The sequence below is a fragment of the Elgaria multicarinata genome, chromosome 1 (assembly GCF_023053635.1).
Source record: "Elgaria multicarinata webbii isolate HBS135686 ecotype San Diego chromosome 1, rElgMul1.1.pri, whole genome shotgun sequence".
NCBI lineage: Eukaryota > Metazoa > Chordata > Lepidosauria > Squamata > Anguidae > Elgaria > Elgaria multicarinata.
The window spans coordinates 1,778,901-1,804,894 of record NC_086171.1 but is presented as its reverse complement, the minus strand read 5'-3'; the positions used below and the strand labels follow the sequence as shown (position 1 = coordinate 1,804,894).

General features: G+C 47.7%; 1 protein-coding gene across 1 annotated transcript; it reads right to left on the bottom strand.

Annotated features, from left to right (window-relative positions):
* LOC134413392 (cathelicidin-related peptide Oh-Cath-like) lies at positions 1-25,994 on the bottom strand. Its single transcript, XM_063147574.1, has 4 exons — positions 25,806-25,994; positions 24,172-24,273; positions 2,933-3,016; positions 1-120 (listed from the first exon to the last, which is right to left on the bottom strand). The coding sequence occupies exons 1-4, from the start codon at positions 25,992-25,994 to the stop codon at positions 1-3; spliced, it is 495 nt and encodes a 164-aa protein (XP_063003644.1).

Sequence of the window (25,994 nt, the reverse complement as noted above, 5' to 3'; positions counted from 1 at the left end):
TCAGTGAGCGCTTTCCCGCTTTCTGCCTGCCTCACAGCCCAGGGAGCAGCCACGGGTGGAGCAGGAGGCATGGGCAATGCTGTCCTCCCCCCTTAAAAAGCGGGTGTCGAGGCTGGGCGACTGGGGGGGGGCAACACCATAAGGAGGAGGTGGTGCGCTGGCAGGGGCAACCGGGGAGCTGAAACATACCCAGCCCAGCTGACAGAGGGAGAACCAACTGATGGAACTCACTGAAAACGACGCAAACAAAGGTGGCAGGCAATAGGTGGGAAGGCAGGAAATCAGCCAATCACATTGTCCTATCCTTGAAGCTACGCCCACCTGTCAAAATGCGATGTGACTCCCCCAATGACACATAGCCATAACGCGGTGCAAACTCGAGGTTTATGCAAAAGTCGCGGTAAATCGCGAATGCAAAGCTGCGCATTATCGGGCATATCAATTTCTGCTGCGTGGTTTTATCTTGCTTGTGCTTTTTATACTATATTTTGTATTTGTGTTTTTAGACTGTTGGTTGTTTTATTATGGTTTTAATTTTTGTGAACCGCCCAGAGAGCTTCGGCTATTGGGCGGTATAAAAATGTAATAAATAAAATAAATAAAAAATAAATATAGCCTGGGGCTACAGCGAATGGACGGCTGCGTTGTGTGTCGTAAAATGGGTCCATGAACTCACGAAGAGTCGGAAACGACTGAACGAATAAACAACAACAACAAAGAGCCCGTATAGACGCCCACCAAGAAACTTTCCATTACTGAGGAAAGCTTCACCTGTTGATTTCTGTCTGCCATGCAGCTGTGAAAGGCACATGGCCTCTGTCCATAAAAAAAAAAAAAAAAGTTGGGCACCTTGTTCAGAATAAATCAGCAAACCCCTTGTCAAGATGCGCCCTTGATCCTTCGTTACTTCTGTTGAGCACTTCTCCAAGTGGAAAGAAGTTTTAAATATTTGTATATCTGTTTTTAATGTTGTAAACCGCCCAGAGAGCTTCAGCTATGGGGCAATATATAAATGTAATAAAATAAATAAATAAGTTCTGAGGCAGTACTGCCCGGTTTTGGTTGCCTTTGGATGTGAGTGTACCAGAGATCTATAGCAGTTTTTTTGGGGGTGGGGGGGGTAATATTTGCATTTATTTATACAAATATACAAGCAGTGCATAAGTGAAGGCAAATAGCTTGCATTCTTATAAGACAGTCTGTTAGCTATCCTACATTAGATCCCCAGAAAGAAGATCTCTGCCCTTATGATGCTTTCAGTCATCAGCCTCTTCTACGGCCATAACGGCGAATGATTTTCCGAGTTCCCTTCCTGAGTTTCTTCACAAATCTGCGGTTTCTGACATGATTGTGCTATAGAGGCAGACAGAAAAAGAGAACTCAGTATTTCCACGGAGTAGTTCTTCGTTTTTTAACAAAGTATACTGAATAGGAAAGAGGGAATCGTGGCAGAGGTTTCTAAAATCATAAAACGTATGGAGAAAATGAACATAGGAAAGAATTAATTCTGAGATTACAGGTCAGTCACTGAAATTGTTAGGCAGAAGTCTTAAAATAAATGGAGGCTGCCGTCCTGTGCACAGTGTAAGCACCATTGAACATAGTGCTGTGTGTTTCTGAGTAATCATGCATAGGGTTGTGCTATAAAGGAAGTACAATATCTCATCAGCCTCCGGGATTTATTGCCACTGAACATTGTAATGACCACAAGATAAAGCTCTTAGTTTTGGGAGTTGTAAAACCAGGGTAGGCAGGATTAAGAGAGTGGACAGAGAAGCTGGGTCCTGTGTCAAGTGAGTAGACAATTGTGAGCACTTTGAAGTGGGGTTAGTCCTGAGGTTTTCACTATTATTATTAATTATTATTAATTATTATTATTATTTATTGCATTTTTATACCGCCCAACAGCCAAAGCTCCCTGGGCGGTTCACAAAACCTAAAACCATTCAAAGTATAAAACACAGTATAAAAACATGATATAAAATACACATTAAAAACTAATTAAAAACATACCATGCATGATTAAAACATCTTTAAAACACCCTGAAAACATTATAAAATTTCACTGGATAGGCCTGCTGGAATAGATCAGTCTTTATTGCTTTTTAAAATTCTAAAATTGGATTGGAATGCATCCACAGTTTAAAAGAATCCATCAAGGACAAAAGAAAGCCAGAGCCAAAGAAAACAAATGAAACATCATTAATGAAGCCATTTATACTTCATGCATCTGATGAAGTGAACTCTAGTCCACGAAAGCCTATGTCATAATAAATATGTTAGCCTTTAATTGATTATGTATTTAAGGCGTTTTTTTTTACTCCACTCTTGAGACAAAAGATTCCCTAAAGTAGCTTACTAATATCAGCAGTAGGACAGTCTCTATGCTGAAGCTTAACATCTAGAAGTCATGACAGAGAAGGAAAAGGGGATGAGGAGGGAAGAGGAAGAATACAGAAAGCTCAGGCACCAGCTCTTAAAGTGAGTTTTTGCTGGGACAGGGAGCATTGAAAAAATGCAGTGCCCCTCTCACATACACACCCTGAAGCAGAAGAGTTTGATTTCACTCTAGAATCCTTACTATCACATGTTGGGCCTGTTCAGACAACACGCTAAGCCATGGTTAGGCTGCTCACGCTTTTGCATCAAATTATTGGTGAGCAGTGTTAAACCGTGGTTATGTAGTCCCCATGGTAAAGAATGGTTCACAAGACACACTAAGCCATAACGTTTAGCTCAAAATGCTTAACCTCTGTGGCTTAGTGTGTCATCTGAACAGGATCACTTTAAAGTTGGCGCATGTGCAGACATTTCACAGACGTGAGCGGTGGTGGTGGAGAATCCCAGGCAGCTAAGGGAGCCATAGTGCCCCTTTTGTATCATTAGAAGATATTTCTCCTCTTTGCAAATAAATTTATCAAGGGAAGCTTACCTCTTGAGCTACAGTTTCACAGTTGAGTTGTATGACAGGAGCCCCTTCCTCAACAGAAAGAGATCCAGAGCACTCCTTCACCAGCTGTGAGGGAGAAAAAGCAGACAAAATGGCTGCACAGTGGGTTGGTTCTGTTAGTAAGTGTCTGTATAATCACACCGTTGAGTAGGGTGACCATTTGGAAAGGAGGACAGGGCTCCTGTATCTTTAACAGTTGTATTGAAAAAGGAATTTCATAGAATCATAGAATCATAGAATAGCAGAGTTGGAAGGGGCCTACAAGGCCATCGAGTCCAACCCCCTGCTCAATGCAGGAATCCACCCTAAAGCATCCCTGACAGAAGGTTGTCCAGCTGCCTCTGGAAGGCCTCTAGTGTGGGAGAGCCCACAACCTCCCTAGGTAGCTGATTCCACCGTCGCACTGCTCTAACAGTCAGGAAGTTTTTCCTGATGTCCAGCCAGAATCTGGCTTCCTTTAACTTGAGCCCGTTATTCCGTGTCCTGCACTCTGGGAGGATCGAGAAGAGGTGTCCTTTGTATATATGGTAGGGTGACCATATTTTGGAAACCAAAAAGGAGGACAACATGGCCGCCCTATAGGGGGGTGCCCACCAACATGTCCAGCCCCCAAGGGGGCGTGCCCACCAACATGTCCAGCCCCCAAGGGGGCGTGCCCACCCAAACATGGCCTTGGTCACAGGTCTGATTTCACAGCACACAATTAAGACAAACCTGTTCTACATAACATCTTAATGTTAAAATCACTGGAATAAAGTATAAGTGAGACATTCTGTGTATCTGAAATTAACTTCACTCATTCTTAGCTTTTGCTGTACGTTGAAGCTTTTGGTATACTGTGTGCTCAGCTACACCAAGCAGGGTATTCCACTATGAAAGCGGTATATAAAAGCAGGAGCCACACTACTGCTTTATAGCAACATTGGAGTGCACTGCAGGATCTGCACTACTGCTTTATAGTGGTACTGAGGTGCACTGACAACTGTTGGGGCCCAGGACACATCTACACCAAGCAAAATATAACACTATGAAAATGGTATGAAAGTGGCATATGGTATGTGTCATGGGCCCCAACAGTTGTCAGTACACTTCAATACTGCTATAAAGCAGTAGTGTGGCTCCTGGCTTTTCTCTACCGCTTTCAAAGTGGAATGTCCTGCTTGGTGTAGATGAGCCCTGTGTGTGATACAGTCTTCCCTTCCCTCAGATATCTTTTCTGACTGCAAATCCTTCACTGGATGACCACAGTCTAACCTTTCCTAACATTTAACACTGTTTCCCCATCACCTTACTGCATACTGTTACCACTGAACAAGTGAAGCAATTGACAAGTATACAACAACCAAACAACCAAGCATTCAGAAAGAGTATAAACTACTATTAGCCTGCAAACGTTAGCCATGGAACAAAATGGACTAAAGGCTACCACCTCTTAGCTTGTTTCAACTTCAACCAGGCATAACAGTCAAAAACAACCGAGAAAAACACACCTACATTGAAATTGCAATACCTAATGACAAAAATGTTGCAGAAAAGGAAGAGGAAAAGAGAGGAAAATATGCACCACTGGCTAAACTAAAGAAATGTGCAGTTTAAGGCCCCCCTTGTTTCCATCTGGGGCTCTCCTTGGTCGCTGCAGTGACATCACAGCGGCGACCAAGGAGAGCCCTGGATCAACGTGCGGCAATGGGCTGGGGGCCGCGCTCCCTCCCTTCTGGGAACCCGCCCTCCAGCCCCCCCCCCTGCGTTGAGAAAGAAGAAGAAGAGGAGGAGGAAGAAGAGGCGGAAGCAGCAGCAGCAGCAAGAGAAGCAAGTAGAAGTAAGACAAAGGTGTGTGTGTGTGTGTGTGTGTGTGTGTGTGAAAGTGTATGGGTGAATAGGGTGCCTGGTTGAATGGATGTGTTTGTGTTGGCAGTGTGTATGGGAGGGCTGTACTTTTCTGCATGTTGGGGGGATGATTTGGAGGTGATATTCTTATGAAATAATGCATTTTGACCCATAGACCTTCCTATCCAATTTGTTTGATATAATTGGCATGACATATATTTTGTAAAAAATGCTGATAATTGTCCATCCTTCTTAAAAATCTTTCAAAAATTAACAGGGTTGCCGCCATCATCATCATCGTCATCATCATCATCATCGTCGTCATTTATCTCTCTTTTCTTGCTCGTGGTGGTTTTCCTAGGTGAACATGACGGGCTTTGCCAAGTCATGCGGTCTTTTACTGATTCAGAAATGTCCTGACTATTGAACATGTTTTAGGTATGACTGCTTTCTGGATGTTGGTGTGCATGTATTTTGGTAGGCCTAATTTCTGAAGGTTTTCTTTAAAAATAAAATGATGTGATGCTGGTGACTGATGTGACTAACGGAATAATTGTAACTTTTTCCTGTTGCTATAGTTCTTTAACTTCCATAGCCAGTGGTGTATATTTCTCTCTCTTTTCCTCTTCCTTTTCTGCAACATTTTTGCCATTAGGTATTGCTGTGTCAATAAGGTAATTGTGTTTTTCTTGGTTGTTTTTGACTGTTATGTCTGGTTGAAGTTGAAACAAGTTAAGAGGTGCTAGCTTTTAGTCCATTTTGTCCCATGGCTAACGTTTGCAGGCTAATAGTAGTTTATACTCTTTCTGAATGATTTGTTGCTTGTTTGTTGTACTAGATTTTTCTGTACTTGTCAACTGCTTCATTTGTTCAGTATGCTGAATCTGTGAGTATGGATATAAGAAAGGTGATGGGGAAAGGGTGTTAAATGTTAGGAAAGGTGAGACTATGGTCATCCAGTGAAGGATTTGCAGTCAGAAAAGATATTTGAGGGAAGGGGAGGCTGTATCACACAGCGTATAGCTAAAGCTTCAAAGTACAGCAAAAGCTACAGAAGTAGGAATGAGTGAAGTTAATTTCAGATACATTGAATGTCTCACTTGTTCTCTATTCCAGTGATTTTAACATTAAGATGTTATGTAGAACAGGTTTGTCTCAATTTTGTGCTGTGAAATCCGACCTGTGACCAAGGCCATGTTTGGGTGGGCATGCCCCTTTGGGGGCTGGACATGTTGGTGGGCATGTCCCCTTGGGGGCTGGACATGTTGGTGGACACGCCCCCTTTGGGCGGCTGTGTTGTCCTCCTTTTTGGTTTCCAAAATATGGTCACCCTAGTCATGTGAGCTCCCTGTGATCAGAACAAACCATTTGGATTCACCATTGACCTCAATATATCAAGGCACCAAGCTGGGATGACCTTTATCACCTCTCTTATTTGCTTTATCCATGGAACCACTGGCGAAACTTATAAAAAATGGTAACTCAATTGAAGGAATCAAGTTTAAGGGAGGAAAGAGATTTACTAATTTATATGCAGAAGATTTGGACCTAACCTTGTCAAACCCATTAAGGGACTTACAGAGAATATTGAAAATCACTACTGAATATGGTGGCGTGTCAATCAATAATAAAAAAAATCTAATATATGATCTCTGAGGCCACGGCTAGACCTAAGGTTTATCCTGGGATCATCCAGGGTTCGCCCCTGCCTGAGCACTGGATCCCCTGTGTGTCACCTAGATGAACAGGTTTGACTCCTGGACGATCCAGGGATAAACCTGAGGTCTAGCTATGGCCTGAATCTATCAAAAAAACTAAAAACTAAAGATAAGCTCATGAAAACTACTGGTATCCCAACAAATGCCAAAAATATAAAATATTTAGGGATATATTTACCAAAGTCAATACAAAATGTGATCAAGCTGAAGTGTGGGTGATAACTTTCTCCTACAAAAAGTGGAGGAAGGAACTAGAGGATCGGCAATCCTTGACTTGATATTGACCAATAGGGATGACTTAGTGGATAAAGTGGCAGTTATGGGAACTCTGGGGGAAAGTGACCACGTCATACTTGAATTCTTGATTATGAAGGAGACAAAATTTGAGCGTAGCCATACACGTACTCTGGATTTTAGGAAAGCTGATTTTAATAAACTAAGAACTATGATAAGTAAGGTCCCATGGCAAATGAGCCTAATGAGAAAAGGAGTGCAGGATGGGTGGGAGTATTTAAAAAATGAAATTTTAAAGGCACAGTTACAAACAATTCCAACAAGGAGAAAAGATAGAAGACAACAGAGGAAACCAATGTGGCTCCACAAAAAGCTTAGAGATGACCTGAAAACAAAAAGGGATACATATAGGAAGTGGAAGGAAGGCCAGGCTACAAAAGAAGAGTACAGACAAGTGGCGCAGAAGTGCCAAAATGGCGTCAGGAAGGCTAAAGCTCAAAATGAGCTGAGATTAGCGAGGGATGCTAAAAGCAATAAAAAGGCTTTCTTCAGATATGTGAGTAGTAAAAGACCGAGGAAAGAAATGGTGGTTCAACTTCTTAATGAGGATGGCAAATTGATAACAGATGACAAAGAAAAGGCTGAAGTGCTCAATTCCTACTTTGCCTCAGTCTTCTCCCAAAAGCGGGTCTATGACCCCCCTGGAAAAAGTGAAGCAGAAGTTGAGGGGGCAGGATTACAGTTTGAGATTGATAAACAAATGGTCAAAGAACACCTAATTTCCTTGAATGAGTTCAAATCTCCAGGGCCCGATGAACTGCATCCTAGAGGAATGAAGGAGCTAGCGGAAGAACTCTCAGAACCTTTGTCTATTATCTTTGCAAAATCATGGAAGACGGGTGAGGTGCCGGACGACTGGAGGAGGGCTAACGTTGTCCCTATCTTCAAAAAGGGCAAAAAGGAAGAACCTGGGAACTACAGACCAGTCAGTCTGACATCCATCCCTGGGAAAATTCTGGAGCAGATTATAAAGAAGTCAATCTGTAAACACCTTGAAATCAATGTGGTGATCACTAGAAGCCAACATGGATTTGTCAAGAACAAGTCCTGTCAGACAAATTTGATCTCATTTTTTTGATAAGGTAACCTCCCTTGTGGACCGTGGGAACGCTGTGGACGTCATATATCTTGACTTCAGCAAAGCTTTTGACAAAGTACCACATGACATTCTGATTAACAAACTAGCTAAAAGGGGGCTAGATGGAACAACTATTAGGTGGATTCACAATTGGCTACAGAATCGGACTCAAAGAGTACTTATCAATGGAACCTTCTCAAACTGGGGAGACGCAACGAGTGGGGGTACCGCAGGGCTCAGTCCTGGGCCCAGTGCTCTTCAACATTTTTATTAATGATTTGGACGAGGAGGTGCAGGGAACGCTGATCAAATTTGCAGATGACACCAAATTGGGTGGGATAGCTAATACCCTGGAAGACAGAAACAAACTTCAAAGTGATCTTGATAGGCTGGAGTGCTGGGCTGAAAACAACAGAATGAAATTTAATAGGGATAAATGCCAAGTTCTACATTTAGGAAATAGAAACCAAAGGCACAGTTACAAGATGGGGGATACTTGGCTCAGCAGTACTACAAACGAGAAGGATCTTGGAATTGTTGTAGACTGCAAGCTGAATATGAGCCAACAGTGCGATATGGCTGCAAGAAAGGCAAATGCTATTTTGGGCTGCGTTAATAGAAGTATAGCTTCCAAATCACGTGAGGTCCTGGTTCCTCTCTATTCGGCCCTGGTTAGGCCTCATCTAGAGTATTGCGTCCACTTCTGGGCTCCACAATTCAAGAAGGACGCAGACAAGCTGGAGCGTGTTCAGAGGAGGGCAACCAGGATGATCAGGGGTCTGGAAACAAAGCCCTATGAAGAGAGACTGAAAGAACTGGGCATGTTTATCCTGGAGAAGAGAAGATTGAGGGGAGACATGAGAGCACTCTTCAAATACTTAAAAAGTTGTCACACAGAGGAGGGCCAGGATCTCTTCTCGATCCTCCCAGAGTGCAGGACACGGAATAATGGACTCAAGTTAAAGGAAGCCAGATTCCAGCTGGACATCAGGAAAAACTTCCTGACTGTTAGAACAGTGCGACAATGGAATCAGTTACCTAGGGAGGTTGTGGGCTCGCCCACAATAGAGCCTTTCAAGAGGCAGCTGGACAAGCATCTGTCGGGGATGCTTTAGGGTGGATTCCTGCATTGAGCAGGGGGTTGGATTCGATGGCCTTGTAGGCCCCTTCCAACTCTGCTATTCTAGGATTCTATGATTCCATGAAGTAAGAGCCTCCCACAACACCCACCCTAACGTTAGAGTATAGAAACTTGTGACAATCGTACACAAGTTTTTTTAAAAAATTGACATTTAAAAATGAGCATTTGATATTGAAATGTCAATATCAAAAATTGACATTTAAAAAATTGCTATTAATTTGTTTAGAATGGCTAAAAGTGGGAGGGGTAAGGTTTTTTGAAGCAATGAGAGGCAGATTCAACTCCCAGTCATGATCACCTGAAGAAGTATCCTCCAATCCCAATGTTGGAGGGGGAGAATAAGCAAAATGGGATACTTTGTAACTTGGGATGCTGGGGGCCTTGCTAGACCTACCAGATAATCCGTGTGGGAGGAGGGGCCAGGCCGTGCTAAAAGTAGCGCGGCCTGTAGGCCCCGTCCACACGCAAGACACGACGGGGCCGAGGGGAGCCCCGTCGCGTCCTCTATTTTTTTCCTCCCTTAAAGGTCCATGTGCGCAGGAGCGCACCAACGGAACCGTATTTTTTTTTTAAATAAATGGTTCCCTGCTCCCCCTGCCCCTGATTTCCCCTGCCACCATGCCTGAACCCCCCCTGCCCACTCGCTCACCCAGCCCCCGTCCCCATCCGCCATGCCTGTCCCCCGTCTGCCATGCCCGTCCCTGTCCGCCATGCCTGTCCCCGTCCTTCTTCACCCCATCCACCATGCCTGTCCCCGTCCTCCTTTCCCCCCCCATCCACCAGGCCCTGTCCCCATCCGCCATGCCCGTCCCCGTTCTTCTCCCCTGCCTCTCCTGCCGGGAAAATTAATATTTATTTTGGGGGTTTCCAAAGTGCTTGATGACAGTTTGGAAGGACTGAAAGAAACAGAAGTGTAAAGACAGAATCTTCCTGCAGCTAATCATATGAAGAGGTCCTAAGTGTCAGAAACCTAAGGAGGAAGTTGTAAAATTCATCCCCTCGTAGTCATATTCCCATAAGCCACGTGGCCACCTCCCCTGCAAGGAAGGCCCCCAGTCTGCTCCTTAGCTGGCTGGAGGGTTTCCCGTGGTGACGCTCCCTCTGAGCAGACAACGCATCCAAGAGTCTGCAGGGGCACCCATGTGCCTGGAAGAGAGGGGCAGAACTCGGGTGGCCACAAAACGGGCCTGGCTAGGGAGGCCAGCCCAATGTTGGGCACCCTTGTAAACCACAGGCCCTAGCCCCCCACTAAACCCACCAGTACTGAGCGGAACACTGGCCATGGCTGAGCACGGCTGCTAAGTGATGGCGGCATGTCTTCCATTGTGACACGACCCCCAGCTGGAAGGGCTTCAGGAGGCCTGGGGGGGAGGAGGTCTTTGTGGGTAGTGAGGAGAGAGCGAGAGGGAGCGGAGGAGAGAGTGGGAGCGCGTTTGGCAGGTAGAGAGAGCTAGAGAGTGTGGGAGAAGGTGGTGGAGAGCGGTAGAGGGTGGTAGAGGCAGCTTAGAGAGTCAGTGACATTGGGATTATTGAAACCATCAGAGTTAGAACTCTAGTTTCTAGATAGTTAGAGGCAGCTGAGAGAGGGAGGTTTCGGAGCTAGACGGAGACACTGAATCCTCAAAGATGTGAGTACTTATTTAGAGTCTCCTTCTCACCCTAGGGGGGCTCTCCCACCTCTCTCTCATGGCCAGGTCAAAATCTCTGTGTGTGTGTGTGTGTGTGTGTGTGTGTGTGTGTGTGTGTTATAAATGCTTGAGGTCCAAGGCCTGTCCTACTGCTGACCTAGGGTGGGGCTGGAAGGGTTTTGGGAGGTGGTTTCTTAATCTTACCTGAGACCCCTTCCCCAGGGTACCCACTGTTGAACCCTGTAATTGGCCCAGAGAGTTTGGGCTTTGGGGCGCTGTCGAAATACAATAAGAACAACAACAAAAAGGACATTTGGCAGAATTTTCTCCAAATTGTCCTCGGCATTTAGGGGAGGGCTTAGCGGTATCCCCCCCGCCACACCCTCAAATGATGCTAGGTATGTGGGGGGATTCTGGGGACATACTAAACTGAAGGACACCGAATGGCCATTGAATTGCATTGTCATTCCGAATGGCCATAGGAAACCATTGAAGGAGTTTAGGGATCATCTTCAAATTAAAATCAGTGGAGAGAGAGCCTCCTCTTGGTATTGGGAACAAAGAGAACAGAGAGTATTCTCGGTGAATTGAAGAAGAACACTTGAGTTTTTGTTGGGACTACAACATTTAAGGCTGTTCTGAAGAGCTTAGAAAGCTTAATAGGAAGAAAAAACTACATGGGAAAATACCTGAATATGCCAACTACTCTTTTCTAAACAATTTGCCAACAGGTTCAACTGAAACTATTTTTTCTTTATACGACTATCAAATATTAATAATGAACAAAGAATAGACATAAAAATAAAAATGGCTGCATTCCTCAAACCTAGCATCATGCTATCAGCTAACAAACTTTTTAAAATGTTTACTGTTTTTAACTTTTGTAAACCGCCCAGAGAGCTTTGGCTATGGGGCGGTATATAAATGTAATAAATAAATAAATAAATAAATAAATAAATAAATAAATAACTTAAAGGAGTTAAACATTTAGTTTTCATAGAAAACCACACAGAATCAAAATACAAACTAACAAAGTGGTTTTGGGGAACAATTCCTATGACCCCCAACACAGTGGTTTCTAGGGATCATCTCCAAACATAAAAAGAAAACTGAATACAATAAAGGGAAGGTGACTGCAGTTTCATGCAATGCTTCATAGCCACCAGTTCAAAAAGACCAAAATAAGTGGAGGAGGGGTTGCCAAAAACTGCCACAGATTATTACCATGTTTACATATGCCCCCCCCCTCCAGCACCCTCTCCTTACAACAATGCAAGCCTGCATTTCAAAGTAGCCATAGGGATACATGGGAATGATACCACAAGCCCCTTAAGAACCAAATGAAGCTGAAAATCCCTGAGGAGGTTGACATTAGCAACCCAAGCATCCTAAGACTCTGTGCCTGATCCATGTTGCATTGAACTTGCCCCCCCCCCTGCGCATAGCCAGAATATGGGGTGTCATTCAGAATGGCCATAGGAAAGCTTTAGGCCAGCGGTTCTCAACCTGTGGGTCGAGACCCCTTTGGGGGTCGAATGACCCTTTCACAGGGGTCGCCTAAGACCATTGGAAAACACATATTTCCGATGGTCTTAGGAAACTGTATTGACTGAACTATGTCATGTATCATCTTTTGTATTATTAAAGCTATTGTTATGTATTATTTTCATTAGCAAACCATCCCATGACAATGGATTGTGTAGAGAAGAACGAAAATAATTTTATGGTTGGGGGTCACCACAACATGAGGAACTGTATTAAAGGGTTGCGGCATTAGGCATTAGGACAACCATCTGTCAGGGATGCTTTAGGGTGGATTCCTGCATTGAGCAGGGGGTTGGACTCGATGGCCTTGTAGACCCCTTCCAACTCTGCTATTCTATGATTCTATGATTCTATGATAGGAAGGTTGAGAACCACTGCTTTAGGCTGTCACAAGCAGGCACAGAGAAAAGAGGGGGAGCCCCAAAATGCTCATGGAGATTTGAACTAAGACCCTAAGGATCCAAAGAGTTGCTGCTGGAGACATGCTCCACTGGAATGGCCCCCACATTGCGCATGGGCCCATTAGGTTCCTTCAGTATGGCCATAGGAAAGCAGTCGGCTGTCAGGCATCCCCAGAAAAACAGGGGGAGCCCCAAAATTCTCAAAGAGGCTTGTAATAACACACTAAGCATCCTAAGAGTTTTTGCTGCAAGCATGCTCCATTGGAACGGCCCCTAAGCTGCACACGGGCACACGAGGTTTCTTCAGAATGGCCGTTAGAAAACAATGAGCCTATCTGGCAGCCCCAGAAAACCAGGGGGAGCCCCAAAATTCTTATAGAGAATTGTAATAAGACCCTAAGCATGCTAAGAGTTTTTGTTGGAGGCGTGCTCCATTGGAATGGGCCCCACATTGCGCAAGGACACCTGAGGTTTCTTCAGAATGGCCGTAAGAAAGCAATGGGCCTCTCTGGCAGCCCCAGAAAACCAGGGGGAGCCCCAAAATTCTTATAGAGAATTGTAATAAGACCCTAAGCATGCTAAATGTTTTTGCTGCAGGAATGCTCCGTTTGAATGTCCTCCACATTGCACACAGGCACATGAGGTTTCTTAAGAATGGCCATAGGAAAGCATGGCGCTATCTGGCAGCCCCAGAAAATCAGGGGGAGCCCCAAAATTCTCATAGACACTTGTAAAGAGACCCTAAGCATACTAGAACACGCCTGCAGCAAAAACTCTTAGCATGCTTAGGGCCTTATTTCAAGCCTCTACGAGAATTTTGGGGCTCCCCCTGATTTTCTGGAGCTGCCAGATAGCGCCATGCTTTCCTATGGCCATTCTGAAGAAACCCCATGTACCTGTGCGCAGCATAGGGGCCGTTCCATGGAGCACGCCTGAAGCAAAAATTCTTAGCATGCTTAGGGCCTTATTGCAAGCCTCTACGAGAATTTTGGGGCTCCCCATGATTTTCTGGGGCTGCCAGAGAGGCCCATTGTTTTCTTATGGCCATTCTGAAGAAACCTCATGTGACCCAATGTGGTCTCCAGGTGTTTCGGCCTCCACTCAGAGCAGTCTTGCCTGGGGCTTAGGACCTGCACTCCCCATTTCTCACTTTCCGCCTTCTCTGTTTTAGGCTGAAGAAGCTGCGAACCCTTTTTCAGCGCAATAAAGTGCACCCAGAGGAAGGCAGCAGCTTCAAGAAAGGGTTGGCATCGCCTGCAGCCCCTCCAAGGCCCTTCTGGAGGCAGTTCTGCTGCTGTAAGACGATCCAAGTCCACCCACTGGGGCTGAAACCTCCGGCGCGGAGGAAGGCCCTGGACCTGTGCACCCTGCGCCGGAGGCTGGAGGCCCTGGAAGTGGACCAGCAGGTCGCATCGGAGGGATCAGGTGAGGTGATGGCCAGGGCTTGGGGGGAGGGCTGGGGGGAGGCCTGTCCGGAGGCCCAAGGTCTCACAGGAAGGCAGCAGCCTGTCTTTGGAAGGGGGACGGACACAGCCCTTCCTCCAGCCCTGACCTCCCTCTGTTGACTCTACGGCAGGCTTGGATTCCACCACCTCTTTGCCGCAGACCCGTACGGAGGAAGATCTCGCTGGCCTGATGAACACCATCTTCGCCTTTGCACAGCAGGTCCAAGCTGGAGAAAAGGTACAGGTCACTTAGGGCCCGTGGTGGCTGGGGCCTCCAGGACTGGCAGGGCAGAGGGCCTGGTCACGCTCGGGGAGGGGGATGGAGACCAGCTCGTCTCCTCTTCTCCTCCGCCTCCATGACCTGTGAGATGCCTGCGAACAACGTTGTGGGGGGGGATGGAGGGGGGAGGGGGGGCAGAGTTGTACTAGCAATCCTTTCCTTATAATTTCCAGCATTTCGACTGCAAGGCAAAGTTCCTCTTCCTCCGGGCCGTCATCGCAGCGTGCACAGCCACCCGGAAGAGCAGGGGGAGGGCCTTGGCGTTCCCCTGCTCCGCAGAGGAACTGGTGGAGGCCATAGCGGTGAGTGCGCTGCAGCCCCTGCCCGCCATTGGGAAGGCTGGTGAAATCTCCCTCCTGGGGCAGGCTGGGCCTTGAGAGGGCCTTGAATCTCATCGTTTGCCTTCTCCCTGTCGCCATCTCCCCCAGGTGGCCATGGAAACCAGGCCGGGACAGTCTCTGCCACACTGCCTCCTGGCATGTGCCATGAAGGCCATTTACGGGCTCAGGTACGACGATGGCTGATGGGGTCTGCAGGGGGACACGGATTGGTCTCTTCACCCTCACCCCTCTGGCGGCTTTGGTCAAGGAGGGAGGAGAGCTTTCTAGGCAGTGCTCTCTGCCAGCACGGAAGGCCTCTCCGAAGGACAGGGCTGTGTGCGTGAGTGGGGCTGGGGGTATAGCCAGCCGATGGTCCTTGGACAAGCCTGAATAACAGCCAATTCCTTTCTCTTTTCTCCTCCCAGCCAAACCTGGGGAGCCTTCAACCGGGAGCTGGAGTCCCACGTCTTGCGGTTGGTTCTCCATGAGGTCCTCAACCATCCAAGGCCTGGAGCAGCCCCTCGGCAACAGGTAAATCCTCCCCAAAGGCTTTGGTGATGGGCAGAGGCGGTTTCCGGAGCTTTGGCTCCCCTCTGGACCAGAAGTTGTGGCTGTCTGCTATAGGCTCGGGGGCAGGTGTCTGTTCCGGAGGGAAGGCGGGAAGGGCGCCCGTGTTCCTTAGCTGCAGCATCTGCCCAGGGAACTGTTAGAGGAAGGCGGGTTCCTTGGCGAAGCGGAGTCACAGGGCTTTCTGCGGCCTGGGGGGAGGCAAAACCTTCAGGCCTGCAGGCCCCTCTGATGATGTTGTGTCTCCGTGGCCCCTCCTTGACCTCCAGAGAGAGGGGAAAAGGAGGGAGGAGGGAGGGAGGAGACCTTCGTGCCCCAAAGTTCCTTGGTGTGGCGTGAGCTTCTTCCTCTCTCGGGCCCTTTCCCAGCAGGGCGCGCTTTTGCCCACCTCTGTTAAAGACGAAGGAATAGCATGGCTCCCTTGACCCGGAAGGAGGGAGACTCATGGGCAAATGGCAGGCAGGGGCTTCAGTGCCGGCACTCTGGTCTAACGCTCGCTTTCCTTTCAGCGCCTCTTCAAATCGTATGGATTCGAAACAGCTGAGTTCATGCTGAGGGGCTTGCTGACCGGAGAGCCAACCGTCGGCCATTTGCTCTTCATTCTGGAGGTGAGTGGGGTTGCAGGAGGACTTTGATTTGGCTCGCAAGGCATGTGAGGATGCCCAACTCAAAGCCCCCAATGCAAATGGGAAGGTCCGGCCTGGATTCCGAGCTCCTGCTTCTCTCCACAGCACATCCATTACTGGGCCCAGTCTGTGGATGACGTGGAAAGGTGGAGGGCCCTGAGCTGTGGGACAGCCCTCCTCCAATTTGCCCAGAAGATGCAGAACCTGGATGTGAGTAGCAATACTTGCGGGCATGGCTGGAGCCCTGGACTGGGACCGGAGGAGACTCCAAAGCAGTGGACCCAAGCTGCTCTTGGAGGAAAGGGAGCTGTCTCCTCCATGGAAGGAGCAAGGGTGGGGGCCACCAAACCAGGGCCACTGTCAGGGGCAAAGGGTTAACCCCCCATCCCAATGCCAGGTCCCATGACAGCTCCCATGGAGGGCTTGTCCTACAGAGGCCCCGTGAGGCCAAGGGTCCACCCGCGAGAGAAGTGTGGGTAGAGATCTGTCTTGTTTTCTTTCCCCCTAGATGTCGGGAGAAGAATCCACCATTCGCAGGCTCCTGGGGGAAGTTGGAGGGCTGCTCTCTCACGAGAGGGAGGAGATCCGTCAGCAGGCCAGAGAAGCCCTCCTGGCCTATCAAGAGCTCCTCCATCGCCAAAGGGGTAAGTTGGCATCAGAGGAGGAGGAGATGCAGGGCAGGGGCACGAAAGAGGCTCTGTGCTAGGCTACCTGAGGTCCAGAAGGAAAGAAGGAACCGTAGCCTTCCCTGTCCCAAGACAGTTCATCAATATTTGCCCCTAGCACCCCACAGCCTCCAGTTTTGAGGAGAGAGATTCCCCCAATGAGGCTGAACAACCTCTTTCCCCAATCTCACTAAAACACCCCCAAGGACTGTCGCTTCTGAGTGCGACCTCTGCAGTTCCCCTTGCTTTCAGGCTCTGAAGCTCTTCTTTTCTTCCCTTTCATCCAGAGGCCGTCATCATTGAGGACCTTTGAGGGCGAGATGTCTGGGCAAAAGCTCTTAAGGAGGAAATAGATCAGCCACTTACTGCTTTTAAGCAAGAACGGAAGGAAACGTGGACAACGATTTTGGAAACTCAACTGGGGACTTTACACACAACGATAGAACAAGTGAAAAACAACAGCAGTAATAAAGATCACACAGCCTGAGGAGAATCTTAGAAAGCAAAATGCAGAAACAAAATACAAACTGGAAGAAACTGAGAACCAAGGTCACAGATGTAACCTGCGCCTGCGTGGCCTTGCAGAAGATGCAGAAGGAGACAACATGAAAGACCTGTTAGCAAAATGGCTTTTCTTCCATGGTCCCGGATTTCCCAATGGCCCCAGATGCCTTGAAAGTGCTCACAGAGCTCTGGGGCCGAGGAGGAAGGCTGCAAACTCTCCTAGAGACGGAATTGTGCGCTTTGCAAGAGATCCTGCAGAAAAGACGGAGGGAACTGAAGGAAACCCTGCAGAATGGTGCAGCTGTAATGACATTGCAAGACTTGGTGCTGGAGATACTGCCGTGACGGCAGCAACTGAGACCCGACGCCTTCAAACTGCAAAAGGCAGACTACAGATATTTGCTGGGGTGGTGGTGGCTCCTTCCATCTGATGGTGCCAAATGAAGGGATCACACCAATAGCGACAAGCAAGCAAGAAGTGGCTTGAATATGGAAAGATCTGAGACTAGAACTCCCGGAAGGGGTCTCCGTTGAAGATGCAGACAGAGAAGAGGATGGGGAGGAGTCTGAAGACAAAGGAAGCTGGGAAATCATGCACAGGAGACGCAACCAAAGACCCAGGGATAGAGGACCAATACTGGAGGGCTCAACCCTTGTGCTGAGATCCTTACCAAATAGATGAAGATGAATGGGCAAAAAAGCTAAGGTGACATGACGTAATATGAGCCGACATATAGAACATTAAGCGTAGACTGTTTTTAAGCACTTTTATTTGGACTTCTCCTTCACGTAGAAGGATAGTAACAGAAACAATCTGAGGCCATGGTTAGACCGACCGGGTCTAGCGTGACGGAGGGGGGAGGTTCTCGCGATATGGTTATTGTGAGATCTCCCCCTCTGTCTACGCGTGGCACATGATGTCCCAGGAGGGAGAGGACGTTGCACCCACCATTTTGTTTTGTTTTATAAAGGAGAAGGAGCGCACGAGCACACAAACGCAAAATGTAATGTTTTTTTAAAAATACATTTCCCTGCTCCCCCAAATGCCACCCCAAATGGGCACAAAGCTCCAAAGGAGATCTGTGCCCCATGCCCAGGTCTCGGCTCTTCGCGATTACGCATGAAGAGCCGGGACAACCCACGACACCTGGCCACACGTTCGGCCGTGTCAGGATCATCCCAAGACCGTGGGAAAAGCGGGTGAAAAGGGTAAGGCGATATCCCAGGCCAAGGGAGGGATCAGCCCTCCCTGCTCCTGGGATCCCCTGTGCATCATGTAAATGCCCAGGGAAATCCCCGGGAAATCCCCCCACCTAGCCACGCCCTAAGTCTATTGTTATGCCAATCATTTAAGAGGGCCAAAACAGTATGTGAAGAAAATTTAGTAAGGCTGTGAAAGAATCTCATCTCACGTGGTCGACATAGGTATTACTACACATAGGTGTGACTGTCCACCCCCGGACAGAAAGAGAATGTTATTACTAAAAACAGTCATTATACTTTATTATTGGCGGGTAGCAATTTGTTAAATTGAGGTGCAAGCTATCCCACTAGAAAGCGATGGAACGGAATGCCGCCCCCCCCCCGCAAAGGCAGCGAGGAGGTGGAAAAGGGAACGTGCTGCTGGTTTTAATTTTGATTGGTTGGGATTTGTTCTTAGTTTCAAATGGGGCTGTGCACAGGGCCCCCGAACCAGTTTGGTTCCCAACCCAGATCTTCCAGATTGGGCCTGAACCAGTTCGGGTCGATCTCGACCTCCCCCGATCCGCTCCGGAACCAGATCCGAAGTGAGATCCGGAGGTCTAGATTGATATTCGGCCCCATTTTGCCCCTCCTTCCCCACTTACTTGCCTCCACAGCAGACGGCGGAGGCAGGTAAGTGGGGAAAGGGGGACAAAATTGGGGGCCGAATAATAATAATAATAATAATAATAATAATAATAATAATAATAATAATATATTTATTTATTTGTTTCCTGCCTCTCCCTCTGGATCAAGGTGGGGTACAACACAAATAAAAACACCATAAAATGCATACAACTAATTCAAACGTTTAAAACCAGTGCATCATTAAAAGCAGCACACCATTAAAAAAGGCATCTTAAAATTCAACTGGGTAGGCCTGCCAGAAGAGATTAGTCTTTATGGCTTTCTTCCCTGGCTCCGCTGCCCACCGCTGCATGGACTGTGGTAGACGACGGAGCCAAGTAAGCCCCCCTCCCCCCAGGTAAGCCCCCCTTCCCACTTATTCTGAATGGAACCTCCCTACCCAATACTTGGGCTGTTGCTAGATGAGAGTTCAGCCCGGGCTGAAACCCGGGCTCACCCCTGTGCGTGCAGATGACGCACACGGGATCCCGGGGTCAGGCCGGGCTAAACCCTCCCTTGACCCGGGTTAACCGGATCCACTTGCTGAGCCCGGGGCTGTGGAAAGTCTAGCTGGTTCCGCGGCTTTTCCCAACTACGCGGCTTACTCACGAGTAGCTGGGAGAAGCTGCCCATCGAGCCGGGGGCAAGAGAATCACGGGGGGGGGGAGAGAGATGGGGGCCAGGGGGGGAAGAGCGGACCCAGCAGGAGAGATGGGGGGGAGAGTGGAGCCAGGGTGGGGAGATGGCGGCCGGGGTGCTGGTGGAGGGGGCATCAGACATGGCGAGCGGATGGGCGGGCGAGCAAAAGGGTAGCGAGTGATGGAGCGAGCGGGCGAGCAAGGGGGCGAGCGAGTGATGGAGCGAGCGGGCGGGCAAGGGGGCCAGCAGGGGGTATCAGACATTGTGGGGTGGAATCGGGGGCAGGGGGGAGTGGGGAACCCTTTATTTTTTTAAAAAAAACAACTTACCTTTTCGTTGGTGCGCTCCTGCGCACATGGCCCCTTTACCTTTTTTAAAAAAAATGCAGGACGCGATGGGGCTTTCCTTTCCCCATCGCGTCTGACGTGTGGAAAGGAGGGACAACCCGCGCTAGAAGTACTAGTATAACTATTACCCAGAGGACCTTTTCTTCTGCCGTTACCAGATTATGGAATGACCTGCCAGGAGAGATTCGTCAACTTAACAGTCTTCCGAATTTTAAGAAAGCCATAAAGACTGATGTCTTCCAGCAGGGCTACCCAGTTGAATTTTAAGATGCCTTTTAATAATGTGCTGCTTTTAATAATGTATTAGTCTTAAATGTTTAAATTATATGTATTTTATAGCATTTGCATTTATGTTGTACCGTGCCTCGATCTGGAGGGAGAGGCGCGTAACAAATAAATTTATTATTATTATTATTATTATTATTATTATTATTATTATTATTATTATTATTATTATTATTATTATTTAAACCTAACAAGGATCCAACCAATCCCGACTCCTATAGATTACAACATATTTGCTTCAATATCGGCTAATAGATGAAAAACAGTGCTAAGATCTGTAATTCATCCCAGAGGGATTTTTTTTTTGTCCTGCAAGGAAGGCCGGAAGGGGCATGGGAGGCAGCCGACGTCACGTGTGGGACCTGCGAAAAATCTGTGAGTGCCCAGTAACGCGCTCGTCGGATGGAGCCCCACGAGTCAAGGTGGGATTCAGAAAACCTGGGTAAACTCGGGTTTTTCTGGTTTCCACATCCCTAGTTGCTTCTGTTAAACTGCTTGCAGCTTCTCATGCAGGCACAGGGATGTAGACAGAATATACACATTTGGGGGATGAAACAAAAGGCCACAACTTATGGCTTAAGGATTCACGGTGAGCTATATCCTTCTTCTAGTTCTTTAAACATGTCTCCTCCCTGTTGCAGGTATCTAAGCCTCTTGGGAGAAGACAGTGATGACTCGGGCCATTTCTACACCAGCCCAATTGGTGGCTGGTCATGGCTGAGTCCCTGTGTGTCCAAATGATGCACAGGGACTCCCAGGGGAAAGGGGGGATGGGAATGGGTTTTCCCAGGGATAAAGAAACCCTGGGAAAACCCGATTCTTCCCATAGTTTCAGGATCCTCCTGTGACCAGGGGAGGTGTGGGCCCCCATCCTGCCTGGTGCCACGCTTACTTGCAAATAAGTGCAGCCCCAGAAATGGTACAGAGGGATGCTGCACGGCTCTGTGCCCATCAGGGGAGGCAGCAATTTCACCAGCCCTGGGATGGCAGGGAGGGGCAGGGGGTGAGGCCCTACACATTTCTAACGGAGTGGGGCCTCACTCTTGTGGGACTTGCCCTGCCGCTTCAAAACAGAAAAAGGTGCCTGTGCTGTCCCTGGACGTGGGGCAGTCGTGTGGAACCAGGGGGAGGATCTCAGAACCAGGCATCGAACAGCATATGCTGAGTTTTATATCTGACCCCAGAATAGTTGTTTTGAACGGATATGGTCTGTTTTTGTTTGTATTTTATGCTTTTCACGGTTTTAAATGTTGTATATTTGCTTTTAATGTTCACTCTTCTTAAACTTTTGTAAACTGCGCAAAGACCTTCGGCTATGGGGTGGTATATAAATGTAGTAAATAATAACAACAACAACAACAACAACAACAACTGAGCCACAAAAACATGGGTGGAGAAGCGATGGTAGGGAGCGTGTTTCCTCCCCGTGTGATGGAGCTCAGAGTTTGGCCATGAGAGGAGCCCAAGGAAGTGGGAAAGTCTCACAGGCTTTAATGTCTAGACAAATTAGTACCTGTGGCCTGTAGCTAGCCTGTTCGAAGCAAGCAAGACGGCACAACCACAGCCTGCCCCCTCATCTCTTCCATCCCCAACAGCCATGCACATGGTCACCCCTCCATCTACCCATAATGTACGGAAAAGAGAGGAATTCTGCCTGTTTTATGCCCTCACTAGACACATAATCATCACTCCAAAGCAAACACACAAATAAACACGCCAGCCTTGCAGCTCGTCTTGCCGTCTACATGTAGCTCCAGGAAGACATGAATAATTATTAGAAGAACTGGGGAAAAATGAATAGTGCTTAGAAGGAAAAAAGATGGTTCTGATTAGGAAAATTCCTTGGAGATTCAAGGGGAAATGCTACCCACCTCTCCCCAAACGCCTCCCATGCTGAGTTCATTAGGTTGGAGGGTAATGCTGAAGATGTCCTGTTGCTGAATATGCAAATAATGTCATTTGGAAGGTATTCAGCCGGTTTAAAACCACTTTCTCCAATCACACCAAGTAAAAAAATAAATATTTGTATGCACAAAATATGCCTCCCTTTTCTCTTTTCTCTTTTCTTTTGCCAATGGATAGCAATCTGATGCCGGAACCTGCTGGTGGAAACCCCCCCCATTCTGCAGGCCCCCAAGATTGGGTGGCAAAAGAGGCTGTATAGATAAGGGGGAAATGGTGAAAGGTTTCAGACAAGACAAAGGTTCCGTTAGTGAGCAGTTCATCTCTCCAGTTCCATCATGTTCAAACTGCTTTAAATGGGATTGCTCTCTGCTAGAAAGGGCAGTGTCACGACTCAGGCCTCACAGCCCAGGTCTTGTTGCACACAAACCCTCCTCCAGCCAAGCGCCACCACTTGAACAACCTGAGGGGAGGGTAAAACACCAACCTTTCCCTCATAGAGGGTCAAGGCTAGAATCTGGAAAGGTTTTACTGTGTATGGCATCGAATCATAGACTAGCAGAGTTGGAAGGGGCCTACAAGGCCATCGAGTCCAGCCCCCTGCTCAGTGCAGGAATCCACTCTAAAGCATCCCTGACCGATGGTTGTCCAGCTGCCTCTTGAAGGCCTCTAGTGTGGGAGAGCCCACCACCTCCCCAGGTAACGGATTCCATTGTCGTACTGCTCTAACAGTCAGGATGTTTTTCCTGATGTCCAGCTGGAATCTGGCTTCCTTTCACTTGAGCCCGTTATTCTGTGTCCTGCACTCTGGGAGGATCGAGAAGAGATCCTCCCTGATAATAAGCTGAAGGTTTTATAAAAGGTGTTTATGATAGTAACTGTAGAGCAGGTGATAAAGCCAAGCAGACACGTGGTTTGAGGTAACAAAAGATAAAAATGTTTATTTTTGTTTACCAGATCTTAGTTACTTCGAATTCAAGTTAACCTGCTTAAACTACTAGTTTTAATAAAAACAGTCATCTTAAATCTCTTAAAATCTCATCTCCTTTCACTCTCCACACCACTGACACCCCTAACGGACACTCCCCACTCCTAACCAACGGACCCCCATTGATACTCCGCCCCCCTTTCACAGCATCATCAGCCCCACCCACTCAGTCCCACATTCTGCACTCACTAGACCTACAAAGCCACAGACACACCTAAGGGAACAGAACTGTGGGGTAATGCCACAGGCAGATTTGTAGTCTGGGGGTGCTCAGAGATCCAGCTCTATCACTTGAGGCACAAATAGCCACCGTGGTACGAAGTGCCTCTGATCCGTTTCGGCTCATGGATCAGCTACTGCCAGAGCCTTATCACATACCAGCTGCAACCGCTCACCTGGATTATTGCAGTGCACGGAACATGGGGCTCGCTCTGACGCTGGGCCAGAAACGTCAGTTAATGTAGAACAGAGCAACAAAGCTGCCTATTGGGACTGGCCATTTTGAACCTATTATTCCAGCGCTGCGTTAACTGCACTGGTTACCCAGGCAGGATCTACACACTCCTACTTTAAAACGGTTTCAAACGGTTTTGACAACTGTTGGGACACACTCCATATACGGTTTTCATACCATTTTCAAAGTGTTCTATCCTGCTTGGGGTAGATCTTCAACCCAGTAGGTTTCCAAGCCCTTAAACCAGTCTACCTGAAGGAGCACTTTCTCCCAAATGTTCCTGCCTGACCGCTAAGATGATCTTCGAAAGCTCTTCTCTGGGTGTCACTGCGCACAATGATGTGACAGGTGGCTACCAGGGAAAGATCCTTTTCTGTGGTAGCCCCCACCCACCCCATCTGTGGAACGCCCACCCTAGGGAGATCTGCCTGGCATCTTTACTATGCATCTAGTGGGGAACCTGGTGAAAATTCCTCTTCATCACCACAGTTAAAGCTGCAGGTGTCCTGCCCTGCCCTGCATATCAGGAGGGACTGATATGTGAACTGCTTGGGCCTGTGGTAACTGTGGACCCTTAAGGGCTGATGCAAACTGGAGAACTCTTCATGTTCACACTGAGGAGAGGAATATCACGAAAATGACACACACTATTGCACCCATTTGATAGCCATTTGCAGAGTGAGTGAAAGAACTCTCACCCCGTCGTCTTTGAAGTCACATTGTTCAAGCCACACCTCCTCAGAGACTGGGCATTTGGTTTCTTTCATGGTGAATTGTAGTTTCTGAAGAGACTGAGATTCCTGGGGTAGGGTAAGAGAAGGGAGAAAAATGCCAGAAAGAAACAGGATGAAGTCTGCACAATAGGCCTTGCATTTTTCTAACAGTTGACAGAGTTTAATTTAGGCTGAAACCCTAAGCATGTTTAGACAGAAGAAAGCCTCATAATTGTTGGACTTTTTCTGTCTAAACATCATAGGATTGCACCTTTAATTGCTTTCACAGGAGTTTCCTCATGTGGTCATCAAAAATCAACTTTGGACAGGACGGCAATTCACGTAACAAAACTCTGTTTTCACAGACTCTTCTTCACAACAGTTAAAGCTGCAAAAGCCCTGCCTAGCGTGACCAAGGACTCGATGGCCTTGTAGGCCCCTTCCAACTCTGCTATTCTATGATTCTACGAAATACAAAAGAGGGCAGGGCTCCTGCAGCTTTAACTGTTTTGATGAAGAGGGAATTTCACCAGGTGTTGCAAGTACCACCCTACCATGCTCAGAATATCGAGCTCAGTATTAGTATGTAAGATAATGATAAATGATTCTCCCATCCAGTCAAACCTTGCTCACTTTACACCTATTGAAAAGCCCAAAGGAGGCCTTACATTACTTGTGTGATTTGGGTGGAGGCTGAGGGGTGGAGAGGTGTGATAGCTTTGCAAATCCTGGAAATGTGAGAATGTGCTGATCAGGAGAGAATTGTATCAGGAGAGGGAAAATGGTGGCCCTCCATGAGTTGTTGGACTTCAGTACCCATCAGCCCCAGTCAGCATGGCCAATGGACAAAGATGGTCAAAAATGCAGTCCAACAACCTCTGAATTGCCACATGTTCGCCATCCCTGAGTTAGAGTGTGAGGTTTCAAAAGATTTCCATCTAGTAGCTAATTCATGTGCATCCTGCTCTTCCTTCAAGATGCTCAGTGAAATTCTCAAGCATTGACCTTCAGTCAGGTAAATTAAGCTGGGAAAAAGTGACCGGGCCAAGACTGCCCCCAAATGCTTTATTAGATTAACTGAGCCCTACTGTAGGGCAACGGCTAAGCATCCTTCCCCAGCCTGGTTCTGTCCAGAGTGGCAGCAAGATACGGTGACCAACTGTCTGGATTTCCCCGGATTTGTCCTGGTTTTTGTTCTATCCTGAGTGTTTGGGGAATTTTCTGTAATTTTTGATAATATCCTGGAATATCATGCGTTCCCCTTTAAGGGCACCGTTAGCATGGCGGGGACAGGGAATGACGCTTTTTCTGGAGGTGCCTCATCCCCCGCTGCTCCAATTGGGGGCTTCAAGGGGAATTTTCCAGACATTATAGAAAAAGCCCCAATCGGAGAAGCATGGCAGGGTGGGGTGGGGGAATGACACACTTTCCTGAGGTTCCAGATAGCCACTTTCCTGCCTCCCACTGGGTGTCCTCTTGTTTGGTTTCCCAAATATGGTCACCCTAGTTGGAATTGTGGGTAACACGCCGGACACCAGGTTAGGGCAGACTACGCGAGAGTATTGGAGAATTGATGTGGGAATCCCAGGTTCAAATCCCAGCTCCAATCATGTACTTACCCACTCCGGCTGGGGACTGGCTTCCAGGAGACGGAAGGCAAAAGCCACCTCCGGTTCCTGGTTGTAGAGGTCAATGCCTAAGGAAACGGCCTCTTCGTAGCTCAGCGGTGCATCTTGCTGAGGATCCAACGCTGTGGCGGCCACCACAAGGCCAAGAGTCACCAGGACTCTCCAGGTGTATCTCTCCAT

Excerpts from the sequence above, each read along its gene's own strand:
- LOC134413392 (XM_063147574.1), bottom strand. The coding sequence starts at position 25,994 with ATGGAGAGATACACCTGGAGAGTCCTGGTGACTCTTGGCCTTGTGGTG. Across the intron at positions 3,017-24,171 it reads GTGACTTCAAAGACGACGGG|CTGGTGAAGGAGTGCTCTGG; the intron begins GTGAGAGTTCTT and ends TCTCCCTCACAG. Across the intron at positions 121-2,932 it reads GTGAAACTGTAGCTCAAGAG|TCGCCCAGCCTCGACACCCG; the intron begins GTAAGCTTCCCT and ends GCCCCCCCCCAG.